Here is a 27957-nt window from a genome sequence, read left to right as displayed (position 1 = left end):
GTTGCTTTGAAAAAACCGGCATAAAAGTAAGACGGATTACCTGATCCTGAATAGGAAAAAATGTGATTTCCAAATCCGGATCATTTTGATCCAGATTAAACTTTTTGAACAACTGGCCCCAGGTGATCCACTCCTCTGCACATTTTGCATGTCTCCCTTATCTGATTTAGATCATCAGCTCATTAAGGGAGAGATCCATGAACAGATCTGGGTTCTGGGTGTGTCAGTTAAGGAAAACATACAAAATATGCAGAGCTGTGGGTCCTAATGATCTAGTTTGAGCTCTACCACTGCTAGAACACTTTCTGCTAGAATCATTACATCATCAAATATAAGCAAAAGCAAGTGGTTTAAAGATAAGTAAAATATATGCCTTAAAGGAAGGGTCACCAGTCTTGCTCCTGGAGGGCTAATGTCTTTGCAGAGTTTAGCTCCAGCCCTTCAGGTGTGTTTGATTAGGGTTGGGGCTAAACTCTGTAGAGACACCGAGCCATCAGGAGCAGGATTGTTGACCCCTGCCTTAAAGCATGGGTCCCCAACCTTTTTGTGAGCAAGGGCTACCACAATGGATAAAACAATTCTGCAGGGCCACTTTTTTTTAAATAGTCTACTAAAAACTTTTTTGTTTTACTTGATTTTTATTTTATTTTACTTGTTAATGTTTTATAATAGTTTAAAATGTTAACGTACATAAAAGAAGCCAAGCTAATATAAAAATATGTAATAAATAAATAGTCCTGTTTAATAAATAAAATTAAATTAAGGCTATTAGTAGAGTGTGCTTTGGCAGACAATTCACAAGGCAACCTTGTTGGAGACCAATGCATGCATTAAAGCAGGAGTGGGCATTCCTGGTCCTGGAGGGCTACTGTCCTGCAAAGTTTAGCTCCAACCTTAATCAAACACACCTGAAAAACCCTAATCAAAGGCTGTAATCAAAGGTTTGATTAAGGTTGGCGCTAAACTTTGCAGGACAGTAGCCCTCCAGGACCAGGAATGCCCACCCCTGCTTTAAAGTAATGCATTTATTATATAATGCAGTCTGTTGTCAAATTAACCAAGATCGCCCATATAAATACGCATATTTTGACACATTTGATCACATTTTGTTTTTAACTAACAATGTATGAACAAGTAAAAACATAATATGCTCATGTTTAGAAACACTTTATTTTTTGTCTTTCACAATAAAAGCAGTGAAAATACATGAAATGCAAATTTGTCAATCAAGCCATAAGGCTGAATTTAATAACACTAGACTGTGAAGTTCACTTGAAAACCACCAGCAGAACAGGGGAATAAAGTTATCTATCAAATGTAGTAATACACAATATAAGTATAATCATAAAATATAAATGTAGTGTATTTTTCTTTTGCATACTATAGAGCTTAATGTACAATGTGCTTATAAGAACAGAACTGATAGTGACAGACACATGGCCAACAAATTATCCATCTTTAAGAAAGAATTTATGATGTTTATCTTCAATGGTGCACAACAGTTATATCCTATAATACACTCAATCAAGTAGAGTTTTCACATTTTGGCCTAAATGTGGTAATAAAGGTCAAAAGGTCAGCAAAGTCATCCTGATGAATGTGCTTACAGTATTTCATATCAACTTACCCGTTATAAAACTTTTACTTTATTATCAATGATTATTCTGATTGGTTGAGCTCTGTTCAAAGCCATTGTAAAACACACCAATGACCTTACTGCATTACATCAATATTACTGCACCAATGCAAGTAAATAAACACAATAAGGCACAATAAGCAGTGTTTTAACATTGAGTTTGTGAGGTGGCTAACAATGCCCATTAGCAACTTTAAATACACAAATTATGAATACACTAGCCAAATATAACATCAGTTCAATTATTACATCTGATAATATCATACGATTGTTGCACCTATATTGAGATGTTTGTGCATATTTAAGGAGCATCAACGTGCTAAATAACATGCTTGATAATCTAGACACAGGTTGAACATTTCAACAATATAGGATGCATACAGATTTTAATGTAGTTAGCATACTAACACAACACAGATATATGCCAAGTCCATTTCCTTAAACGCAGTCCTTTGTGCAGTTTCTATCTGGGAAAGCAAGAGGTAGGAAAAGAAGGTTAAGTTCAGCTGTTTTAGGTGTGTAAAGCATTATTTATTACACAAAAATGTGATTTCATGTAAAAATAATGGGGAAATTCCATCAATGCAGCTAAGGAAACCTGTGCTCACTTGAAAAAGCCTTGCTTAAATTAACATTGTCAGTGAAATGGCTTGAGCCTACAGTGAAAGTCAGTGTAATATAGCAATTACAATTCCATGTTGACTTTAACCAAGCCAGAATAGGTATGCATTGTGCTCGTGCACATAAGGTTCCCTGAAGAGTTAAGTACATTTTACGTTTTTAGGCAAACAGACACAGCTGTTCCTCAAACAAATAAACTAATTGTTCCCCACTTTCTTTCGTCCAAAACTTGAACCAGCCAATAGTTGACTTAGTTGAATAGTGACTTGACCAGTTGACTCTGTTACAAGCTGACTGTGTGTTGAAACCTTCTAAAACCAGCAGCTGGCAAATTGACAAGCTGTGATGCAGCAACCCCAAAAGCTGGCTTGAGTAGAGCTGAGACGAGCCAGTTCATGTTGCTGCAACTTCCCCCTGTTAACTTTTAAAACAGCTTTGTCTTGTTGTAAATCTTTTATCTGAACTGGGCTTAAGCCACAGTAAATTATGTTTTCATCCTCGCTGGTATCTGGACTGCTGAGGTCACTTTGATCTTCTTCTTCAACATGTAGAAGGACAGAGACCTCCAGACCTAATGCAGTCTTGTATTGTTGAAGGACGACTTGCAACCCTTCTGACACCACTGACGATCTTCTTAAGAGACAGCAAAGTTCTTTATTTCCCTTGTCTAAAATACAAAAGAGATTACATTGAAGACAAACTAACTTGATATTAATTTTGCTTTTTGAGGCCAAAGAACTTCAATAGAGTAAAAAATTTCACCCATTTAAATCTACATACAAGAATGGCTGTCATTTTTCTGTGCATTGTTGCAATGGTACCCGGCTAGATGACTCTGTTTAAACCGAGGCAACATGATGGATCACTGAGGTAATTCAATGCAGAAAGACCAAAAGCAGAAAAAAGCATTTTGTGTTTCAGCCAATGTCTGATAGGTCCTGTTGGTTAACCGTTTTCTTCTTCAATATAGTTGTGCTTAAGTACACAGCAAAATTGGACAGTAAAAATTTCAGTGTTAAACATTTCTGAGTTGAATTGAACACCTAAAGAGTAAATTTAACATATTCAGAGTAAATTGTTGTTCAGAGTTGGAGTTAATTGACAGAGTTAATAATACCAGTTTCCTTACTATACGTTCACACCGCCACCGACGAGAGCGTTAATGTGGCCGGAAGTCAGAGAAAACATTCGGCGGCAATCAATCAGAAGGTGGAAAAGGATTCTGTAGAACATATTCGAGTGTCCGCTACTCTTTTTCTATAGCGTTGTTTGCAGGGCAGCCAGAGTCTCCATCAGCGTTGTGAACGTACAGTTAGAGATGCAATTACAGTCCACCCACACATTTCAGTCTTCCATTTGGGCTGGTCGCCTGTCATTTAGTGAAACTAAATTATTTAAACTCAATTTTAATGCTTCGATTTTAACTGTAATGAACTGTTATAAACTTTTTGTGTTTGTTGTCCTTGAACCCTAGTTAAACGAACACTGCTGGGTTATATATATATATATATATATATATATATATATATATATATAGTCCCAATATTAAAGTGTGTTAAAAAGTAACACTGATGAAGATCTGCAATCTTTTACTTTATTCTCTCTATCACCATCTCTGTGTTATGTGTTATTTTCTTAACCCAGGTTTAGATGTTGGCTGTTTCATTTAAAGCACACACTCCAAAATGGCACGTTTTTGCTCGCACTTACAAAGTGGCAATTTTAACATGCTATAATAAATTATCTGTGGGGTATTTTAAGCTAACACTTCACATATGTACTCTGGGGACACCAAACATTTATTTTACACAATAAAAAATGTCATAATATGACCCCTTTAACACTTTTGTGAGTTAAAGAAACTGGCATTGTGTTAAATATTTAACTGTGTTAAACTAGTACTACCTAAATCACAGTCTAGCAAAGCCGTATTTGTTGTGAACAACAACTATAATGCCTATTTTATTATGTACAAGCCAAATGTCCATGGTAAACAGAGCAATAACCGTTCTACTCCATCCAAGTTCGGAGACTGAGGGTGACTTCTTTATTCATACTTTGAATTGACAGGATTTTTATTTAACTTACCCTCCTCAGCCATCTTGTTCTTGAGAGCCAATGCCAGGCTCTGCAACCATGTGTAGTGTTGTGCCATCTCCAACACCACAATGCCCCTTTCCTCTTGCAGTCGCATTGTCAACATCACTTGGTCATGCAATCGTTTCTTGACTGAAATGTTTGCTAAGAATCAATAACAGTTATATGTTAATTTGAGGCAATATTGCATAATCGCATTATGCATACTTTTTACAAACTGATACATAATAAGCAAACGCCAATAAATTAAATGAATATTTTAACACTGACTATGTTGCATGCTTTTGTTCAGAATACTCTATAAAGCAAAACTGTAAATAAATTCTTGACATACCACTGCCATATCTGAGACACACTGCTCTCTCCAGTGAGGAATGCTCCACCACAGCTAGGTCAATGATGTTTGTGGCAGAGTCTAGTACAAGATCATTGTATTTCTGTATCTCCTGAAGAAGGAGCTTTTTGTCCTCTGCCAGCTTTCTTCGAAGGCGGTGGCGAAGCTTGCTGCTGTCTAGAAAGACATGTACAGGGGTTTGTGAACTGTTCACCAAGAAAAAATGTTACAAGCAAAAGGGAAAGCAGCAATTGAATTTTATGCGAAAATTACAATTTAGATTGACAAAGAGGTAACTGAAAGATCCATTTAGGGGAGGAAGCTAAAATGTTACAGCTACATAAATCCTAGAGACTAGACATTTCAAGAACAGAATTCAGAATTAAATGCTAATTATGTTGGCTTGACAAAGCCAACATACTGTTCTTCGATCTAAGCTTATTATGTTGGCTTGAGAAAGCCAACATACTGTTGTTGCACTTAAACTTATTATTATTCCCTCTTCTTTTCTTCTGAGACTAAAATTTCTAACTCTAACTCGTCCTAGAGCTTTCAAGCTACAGCCATCAAACTTTGGACAGACTTTCGGTCTGATCTGACGAGGTGTGCTATATCTTTTCTAACTGATGGGACCTTCCGAATTCCTAAACGGGGCGCTGAAACACCCCAAAATTTCCATTGACTTAACATTGAGACAAACTTTGACGGGTCAAAGCTGCGAGTGAGAAACTTGTAGAAACTTGTGGCTTACCACATTTAAGGAGGCTGACAGGCTGTGTAAGAACATACCTCACAATGGGGTGTAAGCTGTACCCCTGGGGTGTAAGAGGCCCCCAAAATTTCCCATTGACTTATAATGGGGCAGGAAACATGCCCATAAAAGGGAATAAAAGCGTCCCAGATGGAATATCTTCACTTTAGAGGGTCTTAGAGACATGGGGGTGGGCTCATTTTACTCAAGCATCCAATCAGTCTCTTAGGATCACCCCAGAGCTATTAAGCCACGCCCCTAGCAACAATTTTGGGTACCCTAGCAACATCTCCCATAGACTACCATTATAAAAAGCCCAGATGGATATCTTTGCACCAGAGTGTCATAGAGACATAGGGGTGGGCTCATTTTACTCAGGCATCCAATCAGTCTCTTAGGATTCTTATTGAGGTATTAAGCCACGCCCCTAGCAACAAAATATGAAGACCCTAGCAACATAATAAACAAAGCCTTATATCTCTGGATCTGAACATCGTAGAGACACAGGGGTTGGACCGTTTTTCTTGTGGTTTGACGTGTAATCATTATGGGATGCCAATTTTCTCCCTAGCAACCAAACTTAGTACCCTAGCAACGGAATAAACAAAGCCTTATATCTCCGCTTCAGAACATCATAGAGACACGGGGGTTGGACCGTTTTACTTGTGGCTTGAAGTGTGATCATTATGGGATGCCAATTTTCTCCCTAGCAACCAAACTTAGTACCCTAGCAACGGAATAAACAAAGCCTTATATCTCCGCATCAGAACATTGTAGAGACACGGGGGTTGGACCGTTTTACTTGTGGCTTGAAGGGTGATCATTATGGGATGCCAATTTTCTCCCTAGCAACCAAACTTAGTACCCTAGCAACGGAATAAACAAAGCCTTATATCTCCGCATCAGAACATTGTAGAGACACGGGGGTTGGACCGTTTTACTTGTGGCTTGAAGGGTGATCATTATGGGATGCCAATTTTCTCCCTAGCAACCAAACTTAGTACCCTAGCAACGGAATAAACAAAGCCTTATATCTCCGCATCAGAACATTGTAGAGACACGGGGGTTGGACCGTTTTACTTGTGGCTTGAAGGGTGATCATTATGGGATGCCAATTTTCTCCCTAGCAACCAAACTTAGTACCCTAGCAACGCAATAAATGTTAGCTTCATGCTAGCTTCCTGCTAATAATGCTAGCTTCATGCTAGCTTCATGTTAATCATGCTAACATCATGCTAGCTTCATGCTAATCATGCTAACTTCATGCTAGCTTCATGCTAATTATGCTAACTTCATGCTAGCTTCATGCTAATCATGCTAACATCATGCTAGCTTCATGCTTATCATGCTAGCATCATGCTAGCTTCATGCTAATCATGTTAGCATCATGCTAGCTTCATGCTAATCATGCTAGCTTCATGCTAGCTTCATGCTAATCATGCTAACATCATGCTAGCTTCATGCTAATCATGCTAGCATCATGCTAGCTTCATGCTAATCAGGCTAGCATCATGCTAGCTTCATGCTAATCATGCTAGCATCATACTAGCTTCATGCTAATCATGCTAGCTTCATGCTAATCATGCTAGCTTCATGCTAATCATGCTAGCATTATGCTAGCTTCATGCTAGCATCATGCTAGCTTCATGCTAATCATGCTAGCATCATGCTAGCTTCATGCTAATCATGCTAGCATCATGCTAGCTTCATGCTAATCATGCTAACATCATGCTAGCTTCATGGTAAATCATGCTAGCATCATGCTAGCTTCATGCTAATCATGCTAACATCATGCTAGCTTCATGGTAAATCATGCTACCTTCATACTTAAACATACTAACAGCCAGATAGCCTACTAAACTAAACTTATGTCAAACCGTTTTAAACGTTCAGGCTACGCTTTCTCAAGCCAACATAAAGTTTGTCTTCAAACTTTACTATCTTTATTATTATTATTATTATGTTGGCTTGACAAAGCCAACATACTGTTCTTCGATCTAAGCTTATTATTATTATGTTGGCTTGACAAAGCCAACATACTGTTCTTCGATCTAAGCTTATTATTATGTTGGCTTGAGAAAGCCAACATACTGTTGTTGCACTTAAACTTATTATTATTATTATTATTATTATTATTCTTTTTCTTCTGAGACTAAAATTTCTAACTCTAACTCGTCCTAGAGCTTTCAAGCTACAGCCATCAAACTTTGGACAGACTTTCGGTCTGATCTGACGAGGTGTGCTATATCTTTTCTAACTGATGGGACCTTCCGAATTCCTAAACGGGGCGCTGAAACACCCCAAAATTTCCATTGACTTAACATTGAGACAAACTTTGACGGGTCAAAGCTGCGAGTGAGAAACTTGTAGAAACTTGTGGCTTACCACATTTAAGGAGGCTGACAGGCTGTGTAAGAACATACCTCACAATGGGGTGTAAGCTGTACCCCTGGGGTGTAAGAGGCCCCCAAATTTTCCCATTGACTTATAATGGGGCAGGAAACATGCCCATAAAAGGGAAAAAAAGCGTCCCAGATGGAATATCTTCACTTTAGAGTGTCTTAGAGACATGGGAGTGGGCTCATTTTACTCAAGCATCCAATCAGTCTCTTAGGATCACCCCAGAGATATTAAGCCACGCCCCTAGCAACAATTTTGGGTACCCTAGCAACATCTCCCATAGACTACCATTATAAAAAGCCCAGATGGATATCTTTGCACCAGAGTGTCATAGAGACATAGGGGTGGGCTCATTTTACTCAGGCATCCAATCAGTCTCTTAGGATTCTTATTGAGGTATTAAGCCACGCCCCTAGCAACAAAATATGAAGACCCTAGCAACATAATAAACAAAGCCTTATATCTCTGGATCTGAACATCGTAGAGACACAGGGGTTGGACCGTTTTTCTTGTGGCTTGAAGTGTAATCATTATGGGATGCCAATTTTTTCCCTAGCAACCAAACTTAGTACCCTAGCAACGGAATAAACAAAGCCTTATATCTCCGCTTCAGAACATCATAGAGACACGGGGGTTGGACCGTTTTACTTGTGGCTTGAAGTGTGATCATTATGGGATGCCAATTTTCTCCCTAGCAACCAAACTTAGTACCCTAGCAACGGAATAAACAAAGCCTTATATCTCCGCATCAGAACATTGTAGAGACACGGGGGTTGGACCGTTTAACTTGTGGCTTGAAGGGTGATCATTATGGGATGCCAATTTTCTCCCTAGCAACCAAACTTAGTACCCTAGCAACGCAATAAATGTTAGCTTCATGCTAGCTTCTTGCTAATCATGCTAGCTTCATGCTAGCTTCATGCTAATCATGCTAACATCATGCTAGCTTCATGCTAATCATGCTAACATCATGCTAGCTTCATGCTAATCATGCTAACTTCATGCTAGCTTCATGCTAATCATGCTAACTTCATGCTAGCTTCATGCTAATCATGCTAACATCATGCTAGCTTCATGCTAATCATGCTAGCATCATGCTAGCTTCATGCTAATCATACTAGCATCATGCTAGCTTCATGCTAGCTTCATGCTAATCATGCTAGCATCATGCTAGCTTCATGCTAATCATGCTAGCATCATGCTAGCTTCATGCTAATCATGCTAGCATCATGCTAGCTTCATGCTAATCATGCTAGCATCATGTTAGCTTCATGCTAATCATGCTAGCATCATGCTAGCTTCATGCTAATCATGCTAGCATCATGCTAACTTCATGCTAATCATGCTAGCATCAAGCTAGCTTCATGCTAATCATGCTAGCATCAAGCTAGCTTCATGCTAATCATGCTAGCATCATGCTAGCTTCATGCTAATCATGCTAGCATCATGCTAGCTTCATGCAAATCATGCTAGCATCATGCTAGCTTCATGCTAATCATGGAAGCATCATGCTAGCTTCATGCTAATCATGCTAACATCATGCTAGCATCATACTAGCTTCATGCTAATCACGCTAGCTTCATGCTAATCATGCTAGCATCATGCTAGCTTCATGCTAATCATGCTAGCATCATGCTAGCTTCATGCTTATCATGCTAGCTTCATGCTAATCATGCTAGCATCAAGCTAGCTTCATTCTAAACATGCTAGCATCATGCTAGCTTCATGCTAATCATGCTAACATCATGCTAGCTTCATGGTAAATCATGCTACCTTCATACTTAAACATACTAACAGCCAGATAGCCTACTAAACTAAACTTATGTCAAACCGTTTTAAACGTTCAGGCTACGCTTTCTCAAGCCAACATAAAGTTTGTCTTCAAACTTTACTATCTAGTTATTATTATTCTTCTGGTCCACACTTTTTCTAACTGTAACTCCTCCTAGAGCTTTCAAGCTACACCTACAAAATTTTACAAAACTTTTAAGACTGGTACGTAGATTTATGCTATATCTTTTCTAACTGATGGGACCTACCGAATTCCTAAACGGGGCGCTCAAACACCCCAAATTTTCCATTGACTTAACATTGCGACAAACTTTGACGGGTCATAGCTGCGAGCGAGAAATTTGTAGAAACTTCTGGGTTACCACATTTGAAGAGGCTGGCAGGCTCTGTAAGAACATGCCTCACATTGGGGTGTAAGTTTCACCCCTGGGGCGTAAGGGCCACCCAAATTTCCCCATTGACTTATAATGGGGCAGGGAACATGCCCATATAAGGGAATAAAAGCGTCCCAGATGGAATATCTTCACTTTAGAGTGTCGTAGAGACATGGGGGTGGGCTCATTTTACTCATTCATCCAATCAGTCTCTTAGGATCACCCCAGAGCTATTAAGCCACGCCCCTAGCAACCATTTTGGGCACCCTAGCAACAACTCCCATAGACTGCCATTATAAAATGCCCAGATGGATATCTTTGCATCACAGTGTCACAGAGACATGGGGGTGGGCTTATTTTACTCAGACATCCAATCAGTCTCTTTGGATTCTTATTGAGGTATTAAGCCACGCCCCTAACAACCAAATATGAGCACCCTAGCAACATAATAAACAAAGCCTTATATCTCTGGATCCGAACATCATAGAGACATGGGGGTTGGGTCTTTTGGTCATGTTAGCCTTATGCTAGCTCCATGCTAAGTCATACTAGCTTCATGCTAGTTTCGTGCTAGCTTTATGCTAATTTCATAATAAATCTTGCTAACTTCATGCTAAATCATGTTAGCATCATGCTAGCTTCATGTTAATTCATGTTAGCATCGTGCTAGCTTCATGCTAATTCATGTTAACATCGTGCTAGCTTCATGCTAATTCATGTTAGCATCGTGCTAGCTTCATGCTAATTCATGTTAGCTTCATGCTAGCTTCATGCTAATTCTTGTTAGCATCGTGCTAGCTTCATGCTAATTCATGTTAGCATCGTGCTAGCTTCATGCTAATTCATGTTAGCATCGTGCTAGCTTCATGCTAATTCATGTTAGCATCGTGCTAGCTTCATGCTAATTCATGTTAGCATCGTGCTAGCTTAATGCTAATTCATGTTAGCATCGTGATAGCTTCATGCTAATTCATGTTAGCATCGTGCTAGCTTCATGCTAATTCATGTTAGCATCGTGCTAGCTTCATGCTAATTCATGTTAGCATCGTGCTAGCTTCATGCTAATTCATGTTAGCATCGTGCTAGCTTCATGCTAATTCATGTTAGCATCGTGCTAGCTTCATGCTAATTCATGTTAGGATCGTGCTAGCTTCATGCTAATTCATGTTAACATCGTGCTAGCTTCATGCTAATTCATGTTAGCATCGTGCTAGCTTCATGATAATTCATTTTAACGTCGTGCTAGCTTCATGCTAATTCATGTTAGCGTCGTGCTAGCTTCATGCTAATTCATGTTAGCATCATGCTAGCTTCATGCTAATTCATGTTAGCTTCAATGCTAATTCATGTTAGCATCATGCTAGCTTCATGTTAATCATGCTAACATGATGTTAGCTTCCTGCTAATCATGCTAGCATCATGCTAGCTTCATGCTAATCATGCTAACATGATGTTAGCTTCCTGCTAATCATGCTAGCATCATGCTAGCTTCATGCTAATTCATGTTAGCATCATGCTAGCTTCATGCTTATTCATGTTAGCATCATGCTAGCTTCATGCTAATTCATGTTAGCATCGTGCTAGCTTCATGCTAATTCATGTTAGCATCGTGCTAGCTTCATGCTAATTCATGTTAGCATTGTGCTAGCTTCATGCTAATTCATGTTAGCATCGTGCTAGCTTCATGCTAATTCATGTTAACATCGTGCTAACTTCATGCTAATTCATGTTAGCTTCATGCTAATTCATGTTAACATCATGCTAGCTTCATGCTAAGTCATGCTAGCTTCATGCTAATTCATGTTAGCATCATGCTAGCTTCATGCTAATTCATGTTAACATCATGCTAGCTTCATGCTAATTCATGTTAGCATCATGCTAGCTTCATGTTAATTCATGTTAGCATCATGTAAGCTTCATGTTAATTCATGTTAGCATCATGTTAACTTCATGCTAATTCATGTTAGCTTCATGCTAATTCATGTTAGCATCATGTTAGCTTCATGCTAATTCATGTTATCATCATGCTAGCTTCATGCTAATTCATGTTCGCATCATGCTAACTTAGTGCTAAACATGCTAACATGGTAACTTTTGGTATCATGTTTACGGAAAGTTATAATACTAAACTAAACTTGTTTTAAATTTCTCTCAATCTGTTTTAAACATTCAGGCTAGGCTTTGTCAAGCCAACATAAAGTTTGTCTTCAAACTTTTCTATCTAGTTATTATTATGTTGGCTTGAAAAAGCCAACATATTGTTATTGCTTTTAAACTTATATCTTATTATTATTATTCTTCTTAGCACCCCAAAATTTCTGACACTAACTCGTCCTAGGGCTTTCAAGCTACATGCACCAAATTTTCCACGGACCTTCAGACTGGTCTGACTTAGTGTGCTATATCTTTTCTAACTGATGGGACCTTCCGAATTCCTAAACGGGGCGCTCAAACACCCCAAATTTCCCATTTACTTAACATGGAGACAAACTTTGACGGGCCATAGCTGCGAGTGAGAAACTTGTAGAAACTTGTGGCTTACCACATTTAAGGAGGCTGACAGGCTCTGTAAGAACATACATCACATTAAGGTGTAAGCTGTACCCCTGGGGTGTAAGAGGCCCCCAAAATTTCCCATTGACTTATAATGGGGCAGGAAACATGCCCATATAAGGGAGTAAAAGCGTCCCAGATGGAATATCTTCACTTTAGAGTGTCGTAGAGACATGGGGGTGGGCTCATTTTACTCAGTCATCCAATAGGTCTCTTAGGATCGCCCCAGAGCTATTAAGCCACGCCCCTAGCAACAATTTTGGGTACCCTAGCAACATCTCCCATAGACTACCATTATAAAAAGCCCAGATGGATATCTTTACACCAGAGTGTCATAGAGACATAGGGGTGGGCTCATTTTACTCAGGCATCCAATCAGTCTCTTAGGATTCCTACTGAGGTATTAAACCACGCCCCTAGCAACCAATTTGAGCACCTTAGCAACATAATAAACAAAGCCTTATATCTCTGGATCTGAACATCTTAGAGACATGGGGGTTGGGTCTTTGGGTCATGTTAGCTTCATGCTAGCTCCATGCTAAGTCATACTAGCTTCATGCTAGTTTCATGCTAGCTTTATGCTAATTTCATAATAAATCTTGCTAACTTCATGCTAAATCATGCTAACTTCATGTTAAATCTTGTTAGCTGCACGCTAAATAGTGCTAGCTTAATGCTAATCATGCTAGCATCATGCTAATCATGCTAGCTTCACGTTAAATCATGCTAGCTTCATGCTAATCATGCTATTCTCATGCTAACTTCATGTTAATCATGCAAGCCTCGTGCTAGCTTCATGCTAGCTTCATGCTAATCTTGCTAGTTTCATGCTAGCTTCATGCTAATCATGCTAGCATCATGCTAGCTTCATGCTAATCATGCTAGCATCATGCTAGCTTCATGCTAATCATGCTAGAATCATGCTAGTTTCATGCTAATCATGCTAGCTTTATGCTAGCTTCATGCTAATCATGCTAGCATCATGCTATCTTCATGCTAATCATGCTAACATCATGCTAGATTCATGCTAATCATGCTAGCATCATGCTAGTTTCATGCTAGCTACATGCTAATCATGCTAACATCATGATAGCTTCATGCTAATCATGCTAGCTTCATGCTAATCATGCTAGCATCATGCTAGCTTCATGCTAATCATGCTAGCATCATGCTAGCTTCATGCTAATCATGCTAGCATCATGCTAGCTTCATGCTAATCATGCTAGCATCATGCTAGCTTCATGCTAATCATGCTAGCATCATGCTAGCTTCATGCTAATCATGCTAGCATCATGCTAGCTTCATGCTAATCATGCTAGCTTCATGCTAATCATGCTAACATCATGCTAGCTTCATGCTAATCATGCTAGCATCATGCTAGCTTCATGCTAGCATCATGCTAGTTTCATGCTAATCATGCTAGCATCATGCTAGCTTCATGCTAGCTTCATGCTAATCATGCTAGCTTCATGCTAATCATGCTAACATCATGCTAGCTTCATGTTAGCTACATACTAATCATGTTAACATCATGCTAGCTACATGCTAATCATGCTAGCATCATGCTAGCTTCATGCTAATCATGCTAGCATCATGCTAGCTTCATGCTAATCATGCTAGCATCATGCTAGCTTCATGCTAGCTTCATGCTAATCATGCTAGCTTCATGCTAGCATCATGGTAGCTTCATGCTAATCATGCTAGCATCATGCTAGCTTCATGCTAATCATGCTAGCATCAGGCTAACTTCATGCTAATAATGCTAGCATCATGCTAGCTTCATGCTAATCATGCTAGCATCATGCTAGCTTCATGCTAATCATGTTAGCTTTATGCTAGCTTCATGCTAATCATGTTAGCTTCATACTTAAACATACTAACTGCCAGATAGCCTACTAAACTAAACTTCTGTCAATCCGTTTTAAACGTTCAGGCTACGCTTTTTCAAGCCAACATAAAGTTTGTCTTCAAACTTTAATATCTAGTTATTATTATTATTCTGGTCCACACTTTTTCTAACTGTAACTCCTCCTAGAGCTTTCAAGCTACACCCACAAAATTTTACAAAACTTTTAAGACTGGTACGTAGATTTATGCTATATCTTTTCTAACTGATGGGACCTACCGAATTCCTAAACGGGGCGCTCAAACACCCCAAATTTTCCATTGACTTAACATTGCGACAAACTTTGACGGGTCATAGCTGCGAGCGAGAAATTTGTATAAACTTCTGGGTTACCACATTTGAAGAGGCTGGCAGGCTCTGTAAGAACATGCCTCACATTGGGGTGTAAGTTTCACCCCTGGGGCGTAAGGGCCACCCAAATTTCCCCATTGACTTATAATGGGGCAGGGAACATGCCCATATAAGGGAATAAAAGCGTCCCAGATGGAATATCTTCACTTTAGAGTGTCGTAGAGACATGGGGGTGGGCTCATTTTACTCAGTCATCCAATCAGTCTCTTAGGATCACCCCAGAGCTATTAAGCCACGCCCCTAGCAACCATTTTGGGCACCCTAGCAACATCTCCCATAGACTGCCATTATAAAATGCCCAGATGGATATCTTTGCATCACAGTGTCACAGAGACATGGGGGTGGGCTTATTTTACTCAGACATCCAATCAGTCTCTTTGGATTCTTATTGAGGTATTAAGCCACGCCCCTAACAACCAAATATGAGCACCCTAGCAACATAATAAACAAAGCCTTATATCTCTGGATCCGAACATCATAGAGACATGGGGGTTGGGTCTTTTGGTCATGTTAGCCTTATGCTAGCTCCATGCTAAGTCATACTAGCTTCATGCTAGTTTCGTGCTAGCTTTATGCTAATTTCATAATAAATCTTGCTAACTTCATGCTAAATCATGTTAGCATCATGCTAGCTACATGTTAATTCATGTTAGCATCGTGCTAGCTTCATGCTAATTCATGTTAACTTCGTGCTAGCTTCATGCTAATTCATGTTAGCATCGTGCTAGCTTCATGCTAATTCATGTTAGCTTCGTGCTAGCTTCATGCTAATTCATGTTAGCATCGTGCTAGCTTCATGCTAATTCATGTTAGCTTCGTGCTAGCTTCATGCTAATTCATGTTAGCATCGTGCTAGCTTAATGCTAATTCATGTTAGCATCGTGCTAGCTTCATGCTAATTCATGTTAGCATCGTGCTAGCTTCATGCTAATTCATGTTAGCATCGTGCTAACTTCATGCTAATTCATGTTAGCATCGTGCTAGCTTCATGCTAATTCATGTTAGCATCGTGCTAGCTTCATGCTAATTCATGTTAGCATCGTGCTAGCTTCATGCTAATTCATGTTAGCGTCGTGCTAGCTTAATGCTAATTCATGTTAGCGTCGTGCTAGCTTCATGCTAATTCATGTTAGCGTCGTGCTAGCTTCATGCTAATTCATGTTAGCTTCATGCTAATTTATGTTAGCTTCATGCTAATTCATGTTAGCATCATGCTAGCTTCATGTTAATCATGCTAACATGATGTTAGCTTCCTGCTAATCATGCTAGCATCATGCTAGCTTCATGCTAATTCATGTTAGCATCATGCTAGCTTCATGCTTATTCATGTTAGCATCATGTTAGCTTCATGCTAATTCATGTTAGCATCATGCTAGCTTCATGCTAATTCATGTTAACATCATGCTAGCTTCATGCTAATTCATGTTAGCATCATGCTAGCTTCATTGTAATTCATGTTAGCATCATGCTAGCTTCATGCTAATTCATGTTAGCATCATGCTAGCTTCATGCTAATTCATGTTAGCTTCATGCTAATTCATGTTAGCATCATGCTAGCTTCATGCTAAGTCATGCTAGCTTCATGCTAATTCATGTTAGCATCATGTTAGCTTCATGCTAATTCATGTTAGCATCATGCTAGCTTCATGCTAATTCATGTTAGCATCATGCTAGCTTCATGCTAATTCATGTTAGCATCATGCTAGCTTCATGCTAATTCATGTTAGCATCATGCTAGCTTCATGCTAATTCATGTTAGCATCATGCTAGCTTCATGCTAATTCATGTTAGCTTCATGCTAATTCATGTTAGCATCATGTTAGCTTCATGCTAATTCATGTTATCATCATGCTAGCTTCATGCTAATTCATGTTAGCATCATGCTAACTTAGTGCTAAACATGCTAACATGGTAACTTTTGGTATCATGTTTACGGAAAGTTATAATACTAAACTAAATTGTTTTAAATTTCTCTCAATCTGTTTTAAACATTCAGGCTAGGCTTTGTCAAGCCAACATAAAGTTTGTCTTCAAACTTTTCTATCTAGTTATTATTATTATTCTTCTGGTCCACACTTTTTCTAACTGTAACTCCTCCTAGAGCTTTCAAGCTACACCCACAAAACTTTACAAAACTTTTAAGACTGGTACGTAGATTTATGCTATATCTTTTCTAACTGATGGGACCTACCGAATTCCTAAACGGGGCGCTCAAACACCCCAAATTTTCCATTGACTTAACATTGCGGCAAACTTTGACGGGTCATAGCTGCAAGCGAGAAATTTGTAGAAACTTGTGGGTTACCACATTTGAAGAGGCTGACAGGCACTGTGAGAACATACCTCACATTGGGGTGTAAGTTTCACCCCTGGGGTGTAAGAGGCACCCAAATTTCCCCATTGACTTATAATGGGGCAAGGAACATGCCCATATAAGGGAATAAAAACGTCCCAGATGGAATATCTTCACTTTAGAGTGTCGTAGAGACATGGGGGTGGGCTCATTTTACTCAGACATCCAATCAGTCTCTAGGGATCATCTCATAGCTATTAAGCCACGCCCCTAGCAACCATTTTTGGACAACCTAGCAACATATCCCATAGACTGCCATTATAAAATGCCCAGAAGGATATCTTTGCAGCACAGTGTCACAGAGACATGGGGGTGGGCTCATTTTACTCAGGCATCCAATCAGTCTCTGAGGATTCTTATCAAGGTATTAAGCCACGCCCCTAGCAACCAAATATGAGCACCCTAGCAACATAATAAACAAAGCCTTATATCTCTGGAATCGGTTGGGTATTTTGGTCATGTTAGCCTTATGCTAGCTTCATGCTAAGTCATACTAGCTTCATGCTAGTTTCTTGCTAGCTTTATGCTAATTTCATAATAAATCTTGCTAACTTCATGCTAATTCATGTTAGCATCATGCTAGCTTCATGCTAATTCATGTTAGCATCATGCTAGCTTCATGTTAATTCATGTTAGCATCATGCTAGCTTCATGCTAAATCATGTTAGCATCATGATAGCTTCATGCTAATTCATGTTAGCATCATGCTAGCTTCATGCTAATTCATGTTAGCATCGTGCTAGCTTCATGCTAATTCATGTTAACATCGTGCTAGCTTCATGCTAATTCATGTTAGCATCGTGCTAGCTTCATGCTTATTCATGTTAGCATCATGCTAGCTTCATGCTAATTCATGTTAGCATCATGCTAGCTTCATGCTAATTCATGTTAGCATCATGCTAGCTTCATGCTAATTCATGTTAGCATCATGCTAGCTTCATGCTAATTCATGTTCGCTTCATGCTAATTCATGTTAGCATCATGCTAGCTTCATGCTAATTCATGCTAATTCATGTTAGCATCATGCTTACAACATGCTAGCTTCATGCTAATCATGCTAGCATCATGCTAGCTTCATGCTAATCATGCTAGCATCATGCTAGCTTCATGCTTATCATGCTAGCATCATGCTAGCTTCATGTTAATCGTGTTAGCATCATGCTAGCTTCATGCTAATCATGTTAGCATCATGCTAGCTTCATGCTAATCATGCTAGCATCATGCTAGCTTCTTGCTAATTCATGTTAACATCATGTTAGCTTCATGCTAATCATGCTAGCTTCATGCTAATCATGCTAACATCATGTTAGCTTCATGCTAATCATGCTTATATGATGTTAGCTTCATGCTAATCATGCTAGCATCATATTAGAATCATGCAAGCTTCATGCTAATCATGTTAGCTTCATGTTAGCTTCATGCTAATCATGCTATTCTCATGTTAGCTTCATGCTAATCATGCTAACATCATGCTAAATCATGCTAACTTCATGTTAATCAGGCTAGCTTCACTTAAACATACTAACAGCCAGATAGCCTACTAAACTAAACTTCTGTCAAACCCTTTTAAACGTTCAGGCTACGCTTTGTCAAGCCAACATAAAGTTTGTCAACAAACTTTTCTATCTAGTTCCATGTAATTGTTGTTGGAAAGTAGGATGCATACATTAGCTTGAATTTATCAAGCTATTAAATTATAATAGTTATACCATTCTGACAGTAGAGAGTTTGCTTGCGCAGCATCACACTAAGATTAAAGGGATACTTCACCGATTTAGCATTCAGCTTTGTATCTGTAGAAACCCGGCAGTATTACTGAATGACCATGTTTCCCTCCCTCATTTCCCCCTGAGAGGAGAGATATCTGCATTTTGGTTCTGCAAAAAAGTCCTCCGATGATGTAATATGACGATTTTTGCATCATCGGAGGACTTTTTTGCAGAACCAAAATGCAGATATCTCCCCTCTCAGGGGGAAATGATGGAGGGAAACATGGTCATTCAGTAATACTGCCGGGTTTCTACAGATACAAAGCTGAATGCTAAATCGGTGAAGTATCCCTTTAAGCCCCTCAATTGACTGCTGAAGTTCTCTGTGTGTGGTGCCTTGACTGGCATGAGATGTTTCTGATGTCTCTGTAGAAGTGATAATGAAAGCAAATTCACTGTTTAAACAACACACAAACATTTCAGAGGATAAATTTGTATATAAAAGCCATTTTAATGGTTTAAACAACTTTCCTGAACTTGATATGTATGGTTCCTGCAAAGAAACTATAATAAACATAAACACAACATAAATGTGCAATAACATCTGATGGTGAGATGAAGTTGGCTTGTTTTTGGTGGCAGGAGATGTCACCAACTGTTTAACCTCCTAAGACCCGAGCTTTGGTTTGGCTTGCATTTTAGATTTCTTCCAGCTATTTGGGGTTAGGAAAAACCAATAAATATATTAACCAAATAATTTTTTTTTTTGAAAATGAAGCAGTGTAATTGTTCACGTTTGTGTACCAGGTTCCAGTTACTCAGAATAAAGTATTATGATGCAAACAACAAAAAATGTGATGTCCATGTATGTGGACACACCAGGTCTTAGGACAGGGGTGTCCACTCCTGCTCCTGGAGGGCCGGTGTCTCTGCAGAGTTTTATTCCAACCCTAATCAAACACACCTGATCCAGCTAATCAAAGTCTTACTAGGCAGACTAGATACTTTGAGGCAGGTGTGTTGAGCGAAGTTTTAGCTAAACTCTGCAGGACACAGGCCCTCCAGGAGCGACTTTGGACACCCCTGTCTTAGGAGGTTAAGCAATAGATGATAAGCCTACCATCTTTGGCACTTGTTTAATATCAAACTGAAAAATTCAGATAGTAGTGGGAAGAATATTGGTCTCGCTTACCACCAGCTGCCCATTCATTCACATCAGAAAGCCATTGTGACGCCACTTCATCTTTGCAATGTAGCTTTGTTTTTAGTTCTGCCAGCCTTGCAGTCTCGTGCTGGATGTCTGTTATTCAATAATCAGGATTGTTGTACATTGTACAATTAACAACAGGCAAAATGCACACAACAACTAAAAGACACACAAAACATTTATATATATATATATATATATATATATATATATATAAAAAAAAAACTTACTTTCACATATATTGTGGAAAGTGCCTGATGTAGAGAGATACTTTTTTATGGTTCCAGCCCATTGCATGCAATGTAAGCATGTCCACCTGTGCTGTTGAAAGAAAATAATGAGGGTATGATGCTCAATATAAAAAAGTGCAAAAATATTACAAACAGTCTGATCACCTGCTTTGGACATATATTTGGTTGTACGGGCACAACGTGAAAGGTAGCTGTTCACTTGCTCCACTCACCGGTGGTTGTCCCTGTTCCTTCCTGGTTCCTACCACTTCATTTAATCTTTGAATAAATGGTGGAAGACTAATTTAAGAATTCAAGACTAATTCAATTCAAATAAATTTAATTTATATAGCCCAATATCACATTTGTCCTCAAAGGGCTTTTACAACCTGTACAAGAAATGGTTATGCCAAAAATAATCTAAATAGTGTAGTCAAGCCATTAACTTCTATTTCTTATGAATGTACATTACACATGTACATATGAAGCAAAAATATTATACATACCTCACACGTTGTAGCGTGGCTCAAGCATGCATGACATTAAGGAAAGGTTTCATTGAGGTCAGCTCCTGAAGATCAGGAAGGACACTAGCAACTTTCTTCAAGTATGGCCAATATTTGCAAGCCACAGTCTATGAAACACACAACAAATCAAATTAAAGTGATGGTGTCATACAATACAGTATATGGCATTTATTCCTAATTTGATTTAGGAGTACTTGGTAGGCAAAAGTAGAAATCAACTCCGAACAAGATTTTTTGTGTAACAACTATTTTGTCAAGTTATGATTAAAACTTGCATTTTCAGTGCTAATTGTATGGTGTTGACAAATCTAGACACCGCACTGTCATCAGCCACAAAAAACAGGATCACCAGAGCTAAGAAAGAAAAATAGGAAATCCATCAATTAAAGTAAATAAATAAACCAATAAAAATACTGGAATAAAGACCACCTTCTGTTTGGCAAAAGCGATATAGCTTTCTGTTTCCATCTGCTGAAGCAGCCAACAATTCTAGCGTTCAGGCTGGGCAGGTGAAAGGAGCACCACAGCAGAGCTGGTCTGCTTCAAATGAAGCGTATGAAAACTCCAAGAAGCTGCGTTGCAGTGCATCGCCGTTGATATATCCAGACTGGAAGATATATAGAATGAAATAGTAATTGTGATATTGTCTGCTTATGGAGTTTTGAATAAAATGATAACATTTAGACTTACTCTTCTTCCACACTTCGTGCAATGCTCCAGCAGCTTTGCGAAGGCTTGTCTGGAGAATCTTGGAGAGATGACCTTGAGTTCTTGAAAGGAGATCAGGAGGTCCAGTATGTAAAGTGTGGTGGTGTTTATTGAAGCTGGTCAATATCCAATCCTCAGAAGGTCTTTCAGGTCTGGGGTCCTTTGCTGTTTGCATGTTTAACAGACATACAGTGGCTGATGCAAGTCAAAACGCCCTTGAAAAAAAAAAAAAAAAACCTTTACCACATACTATATTTTATAACAGTTAGTTCATTCTGCACATTGTGAATGTTTAACAGACATCTTATAAGTTTCTATAATCCCAGTATAGCACTCCTTCTGCCTAACTCCTCGAGTAGTATAATTTGCTAATTCACCAAATTGCTTTGCAACAGATTGTGATGTGCTATACAATGCACTTTGACTCTACTGCAATTTTAAGCACAATGCCACAGCATTGAAAACATCAAAACATAGTGTGAAAAACATCAAATCTAAAATGGAAATCTAAACTGTGAATTGGTTTTACCATTGATGGTAATTAAAATGACTGGTTTGCCTGAAAGCATTATTACGTTTGTGTGTTTACAACAGCGGTCTGGCATCTTGCCGACTGCCAAAAAGAAAGAAAACCACTAGTTTAGATTACCTGTTACTGGCTGCAGACACATATAAACATCAAAATTAGGGCTTTTGTGAGACCATACCTTGTGTTGTGTGCAATATCCATCTTCCCCTTTAATGATGCATTTGGTTGGACGGATGCCTTCAAAAAACCTATTATTTACACATTCCCTATTGTGGAGTGGCTGTTTTTTGTGACGTAATACATCAGGGTCCCCCCACAGAACCACTCTCTGCACCTAGGAAGAAAAAGAAATTAACATTATTTTAGATGAATAACTCATAAAAAAATAATACACTAAACCAAACTACTCAAGATTTAGTTGGATTCTAGGTTTGATTTTTTTGTATAGGATTGCATAGTGGCTCAATGTTTAGCACCATCACCTCACAGCAAGAAGGTCCTAGATTTACTTTTCTTTTAAATGTGTTTTTATCTGGTTATCCAAGTTTCTCAAATCCCAAAAACATGCATCTTAAACCATAAAGCAGGGCACTGTGCATTAATTCTTAGCAAGCATACTTTAAGTAATTAAAGTTTAATATTATTGACTAAATAATATTAAGCTCAAATTAATCAATGCGATTAACCAAATTCCTCATGAGGATTTAGTTTTGCTGAGGGTACAGTTTAGTGGAAACTCCACACTGGATGACAGGAAGCACTCAACCCTGTAAAATTCACTGCAACAGTACACAGAACAGGTTAGGCTATCACTACATGCATGATCTTTTTCAACTTATATACAGAACTGTTTATGAAATCAGATGTATTTCTGTTAAGCATTTGGTAAAGACATTACCAAGTACTTGACATGATAGTATACTTAAGTGTTATACTCTATTTTTTATGTGTTTTGTCATATTGAAATGATTTAAACTGTTAATACTCAAATACAATTACAATGTTATTCCGTAATTTGATTTGGTCCACAATTTACATTTCAATTCCTACAAATCTGAAATAATTCAGATATACCCTGTAGCTGAGGCTTGGCGTCACCCTCCTTGCCTCCCCCTCGGCTTGCCCCAGCCAACAAAGATCCTTTTAGAGGTCTGTGAAGGGTCTCTTCTAGGGCATAAACGTTTCGTCTCCACAGCTGCTCTCTGTGTGTTGAAGTGAATATTTCTTGTAAGACTAATAGGTAACACTTTAAAATAATGGTCAATACTTAATAGTTAGTTACACAGGAACTAATGCAGAACAAATGATTAGTGCTGCATTAACACTGAAATCACTACTGATAACTAATAAAGAAGAGCGATTAACTAATCAGTAGGTATAGCATACTAATGTTTGGGTTAAGTAACAACTAGTTACATATTAACTACTGCAATGTTGAAAAATCCTGGTGAACAATACATTAACTACGACTTATTTCAAGTAACTATGAATTAAATACATATCACCAGTCACATACCAATAAATAAAGTCTGATCCTGTAAACTTTTTTCGGCGTGCCGCCCCCCTTTGTGTAAGGTGCCCCCCACAAAATTGTAAAATCTATTTTTTTTATGACACAAAACATATTAAATTCTACAATTTGGTGCAGTTGGTTAGTAGCCTTATTTTTTCTGAGGTTTAATTACACAGAATTTATGATAATGTACTTTACAAAATGTTATAAAATTTGGGGGCCCCGTTTGAGAACCACTGCTGTAACTATTAATAATACAATCTGAAAAAAATATGTTTACTTAATTACTTTGAATTACTCATGTTACCTATCATCACTGAAAGGGTAAAATATGGTAACTCTTTAGGATTCAATTCTTATATTACCATATACATTTAATTTTTAGCATTTTTATTCTGTTTTCTATCTTATTGATTTAACCAATCTCTAACTAACTTACCTCACAAAATACAGATTCCATGTTTTCAACCTCTGTTAGATATATCCCTCCTTACTGATGTTTATAAGTCTGGAAGACTGACTTAATATTAAGAAAATCATGGTAACCCATTAGTAATTATTCAAGTATTACCACGCTGTTCTTAATGAATTACTTAAAATCTTGACCATTATTTTAAAGTGAAAAACACGGTAACTTATTAGTAATAACTCAGGACTTAAGACATAAATCTTAAGAAATTACTTAAAATCTTGACCATTATTTTAAAGTGAAAAACACGGTAACTTATTAGTAATTACTCAGGACTTAAGACATAAACCTTAAGAAATTACTTAAAATCTTGACAATTATTTTAAAGTGAAAAACACGGTAATGTACTAGTAATTACTCAGGACTTAAGACATAAATCTTAAGAAATTACTTAAAATCTTGACCATTATTTTAAAGTGAAAAACACGGTAACTTATTAGTAATTACTCAGGACTTAAGACATAAACCTTAAGAAATTACTTAAAATCTTGACCATTATTTTAAAGTGAAAAACACGGTAACTTATTAGTAATTACTCAGGACTTAAGACATAAATCTTAAGAAATTACTTAAAATCTTGACCATTATTTTAAAGTGAAAAACACGGTAACTTATTAGTAATTACTCAGGACTTAAGACATAAATCTTAAGAAATTACTTAAAATCTTGACCATTATTTTAAAGTGAAAAACACGGTAACTTATTAGTAATTACTCAGGACTTAAGGCATAAATCTTAAAATCTTGACCATTATTTTAAAGTGAAAAACATGGTAATGTACTAGTAATTAGCACAATTAATTATAAGAAATTGTATTCTAAGGTACAAATCATGGTAACCCCCTAGTAAAGACACAATCCTGTACTTTTATAATAACAACACTATTACAAATAAAAGAAATGGTACTGTAAAGGCATAAAGTAACGTTATGCAAACTGAAACGAGAAACAACACAAACAGTAGAGCGGACCTTTGTCTGCATCCATATAGAAACATACGACTCATCATAATGAATATATTTTTAATAAATTCTTTAAAAATACTTAATAGTTACACAGATTACTAAATGTTAAATATTTAATTTATGAGTAGTCAGTGCCATATTTTACATAAGATTTTACTCAAAAAGGCTAACGTTAACGTTACTTATTTAACACAAAATGGTTGTTTCTTTGCATCGCAGCAAAATATCTTCTCTGTTTTGCTTCTCTTCTCCGTTTCTCTTCTCTGTAGCTTTAGAAGGTTGTGAAAAGATAACTCAAATTTCTTGTTGAATCGATGTGTTCAATTAATCACACAACAGCTCTAATATTAGCCGCAGCACGCGCTTGCTGTCTGAGTGACTTCCGCATGACGTCATGCACCTCCCCCTCCTTAAAGTGACAGCGTATGGGTTCAAAATCAAACATGGATTTATTAACTATTTACCATAAAAGCAAGTGATAATAATTTAATAATTAAGATGGGGTTAATTCTTACGTTTCTGAATTTTACGTTCTGGATTTGATTTAATCATGAATCAATATAGATAACATAAAGTATCAAAATGTGATCATATAGCTCATACACACGCATGCACACACGCGCACGCATGCACACACATCATAATTAATTTACAGCAACTGTAAATATGTAGTTAATTTATAGTTTTTTAAAAATATGTCTTAATTAATGTATTGTTCACCAGGATTTATTCAACATGTAATAGTTAATAATGACTATTAAATAAGTAATAAGTAACTAATTGTTACTTAACCCAAACATTAGTATGCTATTAACTACTGATTAGTTAATCGCTCTTCTTTATTAGTTACCAGTAGTGATAACAGTGTTAATGCAGCACTAACCATTTGTTCTGCATTACTTCCTGTGTAACTACCTATTAAGTATTGACCATTATTTTAAAGTGTTACCGACTAATAAAAGGTACAGGATGTGAAAGACATGCAACAACTAAAAGGAAACACAGCATAGTGTAAGTATTGAATAATCTAAATGAGCCTTGGCATAGATTCTCCAAGTCTCTGAAACTCAGGGGATGAAACCTCTCTTTTCCAAAATATATTACCTTATTTAAAAATGCCACAGAGCATTATAGGATGTTACTTGCTAAATAAGTTGCTATTACAATATACCGTATGAAATCTTCAACACTCATCTCTTTTCCATATTTATCATTTTTATTTTAAGTTGTCCCACATCCATTATGTTTAAGTATAAACTAACAGGTAAATAAAAACTCTAACCTTGGCTTCAGCTACAATGTGGTCATGGTTCAGCTCAAGAGCCATGAGCCTCCCCTCTTGGTACTGGGGATCCTGTTTGTGAGGGGTATATCTGGTGGCCATTGCAAAGCAGACAAAGACAGAAGGACAAACACACAGCTGGACAGACAGGTACAACAGATGCAGTATGTAGAGATAGGTTGCAAGAAATAGACAGAAAATTATAAAGAAAGAGAGGATGGATGGCTCTTAAAATTGCATTTGGGTTTATAAAATAAGCAACGTTAAATCTAAGTTGTAACAGGTGATTCGATTGACAGGATCTGCAGGGAGAACAGAAAATGTTTATTATGTAGTGTAAATTAGCTCTAATATAAGGCTTAAATAGTGTACCCCGATAGTGGGGATTCCTATTTTCTTACAAATATTATAAGACAAATATTAAAACTTTAGACTATATTAAGCTCACACAATAAAGCAATGACCACGTTAAGTTACCCTAATGTTGATAACCCTGCTGAAAAAAACAGCATCAAACCCGCATGGGAATTATGCTGGTCTATGCTGGTGGTCACCAGCATACCAGCACCAAAACACAACATATGCTGGTATGACCAGCATGGGATGCTGGCGCTAATGCTGGTTTGATGCTGGTTTAGCTGGTGCTAATGCTGGTTTGATGCTGGTTTAGCTGGTGTTCACTAGCAAAGCAGCACCAAAACACAACATATGCTGGTCTTGCTGTTTTTTTCAGCAGGGAACTTAAACTAGGTTAACGTTAGCTTCTTAATGGGACTTTAATTCTCTAACACGAAACCTTAGACTTCCCTTGCGAAAATTAAACATTGTTTTACTACAGTTAAGAAATAACCATGGATTTAAAAAAAAAGTTAAACCATGTTTGGTTTAGTAAAACCATTTTGCAAATAATCGACACACACAAACCGTGGTTACTACACTTTTACCACAAAAACATGGTTAATTTTCGTACGGGTATGGCAATGTCAGCCTAATGCCAAAAGAAAGGCGTGAATTATAACATTTAAACAAATAGTGAACTTTAAACGAAAGCATCGAGACTTACCTGGACAGTGATTTACGCGTAATGATGAGAGAATCCCTGTCAATTACGAGTACCGAAGAAGAAATCACCCAATAGCAAAGAGGACTGGCTCAGATTCCATAGCAACGGAGGCAGAGAGGATTCTGGGAAATGCAGGCGTCCAAAACGGACTTATTTTTTTTACAATCAAAGTAGAAACAATCAAAATTGATGGCCATAACATCGTATTGTTGAACTATCAAGCACACGTTAGTGTTCATGTGTTGAGAAAATATTGTGATCTGCAGCGGGCCCACATGTAGTTTTAGCTGGTGCCTTCACCATAGTAGATGTCGATAAGGCTCATGGGTACTGTAGTATTTACTCTTGTATTTGACACACGAAACCGATCGAAAAATCAATATTTCTCAGAAAAAACGGCAACATTTGGAAACGATTGCAGTAGCAAAACTCTGCAGTCTCGTAAATTAACAATTATGTACTGCTGACGATGGTTTACAATGGCGATCATCATGCAGAATATTAAACAAATAAAAAAGGATAAACATCTCCTGATTAAATGTTGAGTAAAGTAGCGCTTAAAGTGTAATAAATTAATGACAAATAAAGT

General features: G+C 37.7%; 1 protein-coding gene across 2 annotated transcripts; it reads right to left on the bottom strand.

The window, feature by feature from the left end:
* Positions 1 to 1168: 1168 nt before the first annotated feature.
* LOC135787927 (uncharacterized) lies at positions 1169 to 27957 on the bottom strand. Of its 2 annotated transcripts, XM_073814429.1 has the most exons (13): positions 26306 to 27957; positions 23152 to 23279; positions 22764 to 22856; positions 22256 to 22411; positions 21531 to 21763; positions 20820 to 21447; positions 20479 to 20592; positions 20314 to 20404; positions 20069 to 20176; positions 4689 to 4865; positions 4346 to 4498; positions 2741 to 2924; positions 1169 to 2103 (listed from the first exon to the last, which is right to left on the bottom strand). In XM_073814429.1, exons 8-13 carry the CDS (start codon positions 20378 to 20380, stop codon positions 2100 to 2102), a joined length of 693 nt encoding a protein of 230 aa, XP_073670530.1. In that variant the 5' UTR covers positions 20381 to 20404; positions 20479 to 20592; positions 20820 to 21447; positions 21531 to 21763; positions 22256 to 22411; positions 22764 to 22856; positions 23152 to 23279; positions 26306 to 27957; the 3' UTR covers positions 1169 to 2099. The 2 variants fall into 2 exon arrangements, with proteins under 2 accessions (XP_073670530.1, XP_073670531.1); XM_073814430.1 differs by lacking the exons at positions 20069 to 20176; positions 20314 to 20404; positions 20479 to 20592; ... (4 more) ...; positions 23152 to 23279; positions 26306 to 27957 and adding an exon at positions 18877 to 18971.

The sequence above is a fragment of the Paramisgurnus dabryanus genome, chromosome 4, assembly GCF_030506205.2.
Source record: "Paramisgurnus dabryanus chromosome 4, PD_genome_1.1, whole genome shotgun sequence".
Classification (NCBI taxonomy): domain Eukaryota; kingdom Metazoa; phylum Chordata; class Actinopteri; order Cypriniformes; family Cobitidae; genus Paramisgurnus; species Paramisgurnus dabryanus.
Note: the sequence above shows the minus strand (reverse complement) of the source record. Positions and strands in the feature narration are given on the sequence as shown.

Bases quoted from the DNA above. Each gene is read 5' to 3' on its own strand.
- LOC135787927 (XM_073814429.1), bottom strand. From the start codon at position 20,380: ATGCAATGGGCTGGAACCATAAAAAAGTATCTCTCTACATCAGGCACT. The intron at 4,866-20,068 runs GTAAGCGAGACC...ATGTCTTTCTAG, and splicing joins GAATGAATGGGCAGCTGGTG to ACAGCAGCAAGCTTCGCCAC. The intron at 2,925-4,345 runs GTAAGTTAAATA...TTTGTATTTTAG, and splicing joins GAACAAGATGGCTGAGGAGG to ACAAGGGAAATAAAGAACTT.